Below are 8,690 nucleotides of genomic sequence, written 5' to 3'. Positions count from 1 at the left end.
GACCGCTCGTCGGGACCCAGGATGGACCGCTCGCCTGTATCGGTTGGGGACATCTCTACGCTGCTGATCCGCTTGAGATGGTTTCCTGTGGACGGGACTCTCACTGCTGTCTTGGAGCCACTATGGATTGAACTTTCACAGTATCATGTTAGACCCGCTCGACATCCATTGCTTTCGGTCCCCTAGAGGGGGGGGGGTTGCCCACATCTGAGGTCCTCTCCAAGGTTTCTCATAGTCAGCATTGTCGCTGGCGTCCCACTGAATGTGAATTCTCCCTGCCCACTGGGTGTGAGTTTTCCTTGCCCTTTTGTGGGTTCTTCCGAGGATGTTGTAGTCGTAATGATTTGTGCAGTCCTTTGAGACATTTGTGATTTGGGGCTATATAAATAAACATTGATTGATTGATTGATTGATACTCTGGAATGCCCTCCCGGTAACAGTTCGAGATGCTACCTCAGTAGAAGCATTTAAGTCTCATCTTAAAACTCATTTGTATGCTGTAGCCTTTAAATAGACCCCCTTTTTAGACCAGTTGATCTGCCGTTTCTTTTCTTTTTCTCCTCTGTCCCCCCCTCCCTTGTGGAGGGGGGGACACAGGTCCGGTGGCCATGGATGAATTACTGGCTGTCCAGAGTCGGGACCCAGGATGGACCGCTCGTCCAGTGTCGGGACCCAGGATGGACCGCTCGTCCAGAGTCGAGACCCAGGATGGACCGCTTCCCTGTTTTGGTTGGTGACATCTCTGCACTGCTGATTCGCCTCCGCTTGGGATGGTTTCCTGCTGGCTCCACTTTGGACGGGACTCTCGCTGCTATATTGGATCCACTTTGGACTGGACTCTCACCGTTATGTTGGATCCACTAAGGATTGGACTTTCCCAAAATCATGTTAGACCCGCTCGGCATCCATTGCTTTCGGTCCTCTAGGGGCGAGGGGTTGCTCACATACGCGGTCCTCTCCAAGGTTTCTCATAGTCATCATAGTCACTGTCACCGACGTCCCACTGGGGTGAGTTTTTCCTTGCCCTTATGTGGGCTCTACCGATGATGTCGTTGTGGTTTGTGCAGCCCTTTGAGACACTTGTGATTTAGGGCTATATAAATAAACATTGATTGATTGATTGATTGATTAAATGATTGATTGATTGATCACTGTAGAAAACACGTCTCCACTGCTCTAGAGTCCGGTAGCGACGTGATTTACACCACTGCATCCGACACTTTGCATTGGACTCGGTGATTTATGGCTTAGATGCAGCCGGGAAGCCATGGAAACCCATTTTATGAAGCTCTCTGCTTACTGTACGTGGGCTAATTGGAAGGTCACATGTAGCAACTGAATGAGCAGTAAGTCGGCGACCTCCTTGCACTATGCACTTCAGCATTTGCTGACCCCTCTGTTAGTTTACGTGGCCTACCATTTCGTGGCTGAGTTGCTGTTGTTCCCAAACTCTTCCATTTTCTTATGTTAAAGCCGACAGTTGACTTTCGAATATCTAGGAGTGAGGAAACTTCACGACTGGATTTGTTGCACAGGTGGCATCTTATGACAGTTCCACGCTGGAAATCACTGAGCTCCTGAGATCGGCCCATTCTTTCACAAATGTTTGTAGAAACAGTCTCCATGCCCAAGTACTTGATTTTATACACCTGTGGGCCAAGTGATTAGGACACCTGATTCTGATCATTTGGATGGGTGGCTAAATACTTTTGGCAATATAGTGTACAAACCCAGTTTCCATATGAGTTGGGAAATTGTGTTAGATGTAAATATAAACGGAATACAATGATTTGTAAATTATTTTCAACCCATATTCAGTTGAATATTCTACAAAGATAACATATTTGAAGTTGAAACTAATAAACATTTTTTTTTTTGAAAATAATCATTAACTTTAGAATTTGATGCCAGCAACACGTGACAAAGAAGTGGGAAAGGTGGCAATAAATACTGATAAAGTTGAGAAATACTCATCAAACATTTATTTGGAACATCTCACAGGTGTGCAGGCTAATTGGGAACAGTTGGGTGCCATGATTGGGTATAAAAGCAGCTTCCATGAAATGCTAAATAATTCACAAACAAGGATGGGGCGAGGATCACCAATTTGTAAGCAAATTGTCGAACAGTTTTAGAAAAACATTTCTCAATGAGCTATTGCAAGGAATTTAGGGATTTTACCATCTACGGTCCGTAAAATCATCAAAAAGTTCAGAGAATCTGGAGAAATCACTGCACGTAAGCGATGATATTATGGACCTTTGATTCCTCAGGCGGTACTGCATCAAAAACCGACATCAGTGTGTAAAGGATATCACCACATGGGCTCAGGAACACTTCATAAAACCTCTGTCAGTAAATACAGTTTATTGCTACATCTGTAAGTGCAAGTTAAAACTCTGTTAGGTAAAGCAAAACCCATTTATCAACAACACCAAGGAATGCCGCTGCCTTCACTGGGCCCAAGCTTATCTAAGATGGACTGATGCAAAGTGGAAAAGTGTTCTGTGGTCTGAGGAGTCCACATTTCAAATTATATTTGGAAACTGTGGATGTGGTGTCCTCCGGAACAAAGAGGAAAATAACCATCCGGATTGTTATAGGCGCAAAGTTCAAAAGCCAGCATCTGTGATGGTATGGGGGTGCATTAGTGCCCAAGGCATGGGTAACTTTCACATCTCTGAAGGCACCATAAATGCTGAATGGTCCATACAGGTTTTGGAGCAATATATGTTGTCATCCGAGCAACATTATCTTGGATGCCCCTGCTTATTTCAGCAAGACAACGCCAAGCCACGTGTTACAACAGCGTGGTTTCGTAGTAAAAGAGTGCAGGTACTTTCCTGGCCCACCTGCAGTCCATACCTTTTTCCCATCGAAAATGTGTGGCGCATTATGAAGTGAAGTGAATTATATTTATATAGCGCTTTTCTCTAGTGACTCAAAGCGCTTTACATAGTGAAACCCAATATTTAAGTCACATTTAAACCAGTGTGGGTGGCACTGGGAGCACGTGGGTAAAGTGTCTTGCCCAAGGACACACCGGCAGTGACTAGGATGGCGGAAGCGGGAATCGAACTTGCAACCCTCAAGTTGCTGGCACGGCCACTCTACAAACCGAGCTATACCGCCCCATAGCGTAAAATACGACAGCGAAGACCCTGGACTGTTGAATGACTAAAGCTCTACATAAAACAAGAATGAGAAAGAATTCCACTTTCAAAGCTTCAACAATTAGTTTCCTCAGTTCCCAAACCGTTTATTGAGTGTTTTTAGAAGAAAAGGCAATGTAACACAGTGGTGAACCTGCCCTTCCCCAACTACTTTGGCACGTGTTGCGATTCGAGTTATGGTTAAAGTATTTTTAGTGACATTTATGTCCAGTAAATGCCCTTCCATGTACTCCTTGTGGATTTGTTTTGTAGCTTTCTTCTCTTTTCTTACTTTCTCTTGCATTTTCTGTAAGGGAAGTACGCCGAGGGGGCGGAGGGGGCCCACTTCACAGTTGGAGAAGTGACACAGGCCAGTAGATTTACATCCGCACTCACGTTGACATTACCACCAGTGCTTAGGACGAGCAACAAAAAGCAAAAAGGGACACTAACAGGATAAAGCGAGTGAGTTCATTGTGAGTCATGCTGGGCGAAGGTTTTCTCCAAGCGTTGTGTTACAGGGAGGAACATAATGGTGCTTCTGCTTCCACGGGACTCAAGTTGGAGACGGCGCAGACGGACATTCAACAAAGAGGTAAGCAACCCTGTTTACTAAAATATCCAACTTAGTGAGTGCACTGTGAAGTACTTCAGAAGAATGGTTTATTTTGTCGCTTCAGGTTTAGACCAGGGGGAGCGTGAGCACAGACATCATGGATTAACACTCGCAGCTCCAGATGCCACAAGCCTCTCCATCAGGTCAGATGGATTTCCATCTGACCTGACCCTCTGCTCAGGCCCCTGCAGCCTCCTGCAACATTATCCTGACCTCCAGGTGGCTGACTCGGTCGTCATCTCCCACAACCCTCTGAAAACCAATGCCCTTCAGCAAGATCTTTTCACTCAGTCAGAGCAAAACCATCTGCTTTGTGTGTCCGTTCCGTCACTATCAGACCAGGGCTACCTGGTTATGGGTGATGATGCAAACGCCAGCTTGGGCATGCCCGCCTCTCAGTTAGAGCCCATGTCCAACTCACTGCTGAATGGCCTTCTGGAAAAAAAGCTGGAGGAGGTGTACGTCCAGCACCTGACTGATAATCTGGCTCGATGCAACTCCCAACTGGGGAACAGCCTTCTGCATGGCCTGGTGCCTCCTTTGCAGCCTAATGAACGACAACATGGAGCACACTCACTGGAGTCCAACCTGGATGATGGAACAGGAGGGGAATGTGGCAAGAAGGTTGGTTACCTGAGCAACCTAAATTTAGCTCCCTGCTCGTCCAACTTTAGCACTCCAGTGCTGCGCATTTCTGAGGATGTTCATCCGAAATGAAAACATATTTGAAAACATATAAACATTGGGCTTCATTTTTTTAATAATCAAGAATGTAAGTACTACTTTCTGTTTTGTGTACCTGAATGGACTCAGCGCATTAGCTCACATCTGACACCTGCCGGCAGATTCTGGCACTACATCAGGATATTTCTACCCAACACTGCTGACATCCAGTGTCCATTTGTGTAATTATAAAACAAATTAATTATAAAATATAAATGTATATAGATGATATATACTAATAATAAAATAAATACTACTAATAATAAATTGATCAAAATGAAAGTAGAAAAATATATGTATGCAGCTATATGATCCAGCTCCTGTCTGAATATGAAATGTGTACATGCACACATCACGTCTCATTTATTTTGGGTCTTTACTGATGTATTGGAATGGTTTTTTTGTTTGTTTGTTTGTTTGTTTTTTTAAGGATGGAAATAAAGTGTGTAACATCTTCTTAATTAAAATAAATACATTTACAAAGGGTCAGCATTATACAAACAACCTAAAATACAGTCCAGTGCCCCAGTAATTTGGGGCATAATCAATCAATCAATCAATCAATCAATCAATGAATCAATCAATCAATCAATCAATCAATCAAACAAAGTTGATTCATATAGCCGTTAATCACAAATGCCTCAAAGGGCTTAATAAACCACAACGGCTCCATGTATCTGATCCCACATCTGGACAAGAAAACGCTTTATCTAATGCAGTGGTTCTCAACCTTTTTTCTGTGATGTACCTCCTGTGAACATTTTTTTAATTCAAGTAGCCCCTAATCAGAGCAAAGCATTGTTGTTTGAAAAAAAAAAAAGAGATACAGAAGTAAAATACAGCACTATGTCATCAGTTTCTGATTTATTCAATTGTATAACAGTGCAACATATTGCTGATTTGTAGTGGTCTTTTTTGAACTATTTGAAAAAGAGATTTAAAATAACAAAAACATTGTTGAAAATTAAACAAGTGACTCAATTATAAATAAAGATTTCTACACATAGAAGTAATCATCAACTTAAAGTGCCCTCTTTGGGGATTGTAATAGAGATCCATCTGGATTCATGAACTTAATTCTAAACATTTCTTCACAAAAAAAGGAATCTTTAACATCAATATTTATGGAACATGCCCACAAAAAATCTAGCTGTCAACACTGAATATTGCATTGTTGCATTTCTTTTCATAGTTTATGAACTTACATTCATATTTTGTTGTATTATTCAATGAATATATTTATAAAGGATTTTTGAATTGTTGCTATTTTTAGAATATTTTTTTAAAATCTCACGTACCCCTTGGCACACCTTCAAGTACCCCCAGGGGTACGAGTACCCCCATTTGAGAACCACTGATCTAATGGATGGGAACAATGGAAAACCTTAAGAGGGACCGCAGATGTGGGTGCACCTCTGGTCCCCACTTGGAACTGCTGGAGCCACATGAAATAAAACTGATCCGTGGCCCTCTGATAACCTCTAAAAGCAGGAGAGGGTGTACAGAGCAACAAAGAGAAGTGGCATATCAACTGGTCTATATCATCAAACTTTATTGCAGACCCCAACGTCCAAATAGACATACAATCACATACAGTATACATAAAAACAAAATACAGTATACAAGACATGATCACATATTAAAAAAAGTGCTTGTACATATTTAGTTAAAGCATCTAATAAAAAAATAAAATCACTTTAAAAATGTGTCTATATATTCCATATATACGATTGGTACCCAACAGAACTACACTTAGGCTAAGTCTGACATAGCGATACATGTTTTGATACTTCCTAGTAGAATGTTATGATCGACAACATCGAAAACAGCGCTGAGATCAAGTAGCAGCAACAATGATGATGCATCAGCGTCTGTTTTTAGCAATAGATCATTAGTCATTTTTGCGAGGGCTTTCTCAATAGAGTCTGTTCAGTTCAATTTAGTTCAGTTTCAGTTCATTTCGAACGTGCATACGATACAATGTAATGCATCACATATTTCCAGTCGCTTCATTAAAGCACGCCCGAAAAGGAGTAGGAAGAGGCTGCCCTTATTTAATCCTACACATATTCATACCTTAGCAATTTTATCCCATTTCCTTGTTCTCTGTAACAGAACAGTGAATAAATAAATAATATACGATAGTAAGTAAACAAATATTAAATACATCAATAATCTTTATCTGCGACTGAGGGGACTTGTCCAGGGTGTACGCCGCCTTCCACCCGATTGTAGCTGAGATAGGCACCATCGCCCCCCGCGACCCCAAAGGGAATAAGCGGTAGGAAATGGATGGATGGATGGATGGATAAATAATCTTTATCTAAAAAAATAATAACACATTAAAACAAAGAATAAAGATGTTCATTATAATTATTGTTCTGTGTATTTTGTGAACAGTTGTAGTTTGAACAGTCTCTAAAAGTGAATCATTTGGTGCATTTTCGATTTATTTAGTAAATCCATTCCATAATTGAATTCCACATACTGATATGTTAAAGGTTTTAAGTGTTGTACAAGAGTTTTAAATGTGATTTTCCTCCAAGATTATATTTCTCCTCTTTTGTTGAGAATTGTTGTACATTATTGGGTAGCAGGTTATAGTTTCCTTTGTACATCATTTGCAAATGCACCAAATTGTTGAAATTCTATAATTTTTATTCAATAAATAAAGGGTTTTTATGTTCTCTATATCCATCATTATATATTATTCTAATTGATCTTTTTTGTAACACAGTTAGTGAATGAAGCCATATTTCTGCACAATAACTTAGATATGGTTACACTAGCGAGCAGTAAAGAATATGAAGTTATTTTTGGTTCAGAACATATTTAGCTTTATTCATTATTGACGTGTTTCTTGATTCTTTTTGTTGTATATTTTTTACATGAGGTTTCTAATTCATTTTATCATCGTTTGATACACCCAAAAATGTGTTTTATTTCACCCTTTCAATGTGTACTGCGTCTATTTGTATTTGTGTTTGACTTTCTCTTCTACTGTTACCAAATAGCATTATTTTAGTTTTACTAAGTTTCAAGGATAGTCTGTTTTTGTCAAACCATTTTTGAATTTGTCCATTTCTTCTGTTATTATTTGTATTAGCTTTTGTGTGTTCTTCCCTGAAAAATCATCTAGAAATAATATTAACTTTAAGTCCTTTGTAACTTTACAAATGTCGTTTGTATGAGGATTGAACAGTTTTGGTACGAGTATTGATCCCTGAGGTGCGCCACAAAATATCTTCAGCTCTGTAGAAGTGTATTCGCCTATCTTCACGTATTGCTTCCTGTTGGTTAAGTAGCTTCTAACTCAGCTCCAGACCAATCCTCTGATTCTCTACCATTCCAATTTGTTTGCTGTGATTGTGTCAAATGTTTTTGTTAAATCTATAAACACTGCAGCAGCACATTTTTTGTTATCTATAGCATTGTTGATCTCTTCCGTTATTTCGATTAATGCCATTGGTGTTGACATGTTGGCTCTGTATCCGAATTGGTTGTCTGTGGGTGTTTTGTTTTTATTTATGAATCAGTCTAATCTGTTAAACAGTTTTCAATGATTTTATAAAACTGTGGTAATAGAAAAACAGATCTGTAGTTTGTAAACTGGTGTTTGTCACCCGTCTTATAAATCGGTACGTTTGCTATTTTCATTTCATCTGGGATTTTGCCTGTTTGAATTGATAGGTTGCTATATGTTAAAGGTTCTGAAATCTCTTCAATAACCTTTTTTATTGTTTCCATATGATCCTGTTACAGTCAGTTGAGGTCTTGGATTTACCTTTTTTCACAGTATTGATTATTTCCTCTTTTGTCATTCCTTCGATGAAGGTTTCTATCCATGGTGTCATTCAAGTCCTCAACTGACTCGGGATTTGGAATCTTTTTTTCCCCAGAATTGGTCCAATGTTCATCCATCCATCCATCCATCCATTTTCTACCGCTTATTCCCTTTGGGGTTGCTGTGGGTGCTGGTTCCTATCGCAGCTACAATCGGGCGGAAGGCGGGGTACCCCCTGGACAAGTCGCGACCTCATCGCAGGGCCAACACAGATAGACTGACAACATTCACACTCACATTCACACACTAGGGCCAATTTAGTGTTGCCAATCAACCTATCCCCAGGTGCATGTCTTTGGAGGTGGGAGGAAGCTGGAGTACCCGGAGGGAACCCACGCAGTCACGGGGAGGACAT

The 8,690-nt window shown here is 40.5% G+C and overlaps 1 protein-coding gene across 1 annotated transcript; it reads left to right on the top strand.

Annotated features, from left to right (window-relative positions):
- The first annotated feature begins 3,492 nt into the window (after positions 1 to 3,492).
- Positions 3,493 to 8,083, top strand: si:dkey-237j10.2 (uncharacterized protein LOC568721 homolog). The gene is made up of 2 exons (XM_061901766.1): positions 3,493 to 3,747; positions 3,833 to 8,083. The coding sequence occupies exons 1-2, from the start codon at positions 3,636 to 3,638 to the stop codon at positions 4,483 to 4,485; spliced, it is 765 nt and encodes a 254-aa protein (XP_061757750.1). The 5' UTR covers positions 3,493 to 3,635; the 3' UTR covers positions 4,486 to 8,083.
- Positions 8,084 to 8,690: the final 607 nt, after the last annotated feature.

This window comes from Nerophis ophidion, linkage group LG05 (genome assembly GCF_033978795.1).
Source record: "Nerophis ophidion isolate RoL-2023_Sa linkage group LG05, RoL_Noph_v1.0, whole genome shotgun sequence".
Classification (NCBI taxonomy): Eukaryota; Metazoa; Chordata; class Actinopteri; order Syngnathiformes; family Syngnathidae; genus Nerophis; species Nerophis ophidion.
The sequence above is the reverse complement of the archived record's forward strand: the minus strand, read 5'-3'. Positions and strand labels throughout refer to the sequence as shown.

What these genes read in the sequence shown, in the direction of transcription:
- si:dkey-237j10.2 (XM_061901766.1), top strand. Translation starts at nt 3,636, where the DNA reads ATGCTGGGCGAAGGTTTTCTCCAAGCGTTGTGTTACAGGGAGGAACAT. An exon ending in GACGGACATTCAACAAAGAG is followed by an intron (nt 3,748 to 3,832) that starts GTAAGCAACCCT and finishes TTGTCGCTTCAG; the next exon opens with GTTTAGACCAGGGGGAGCGT.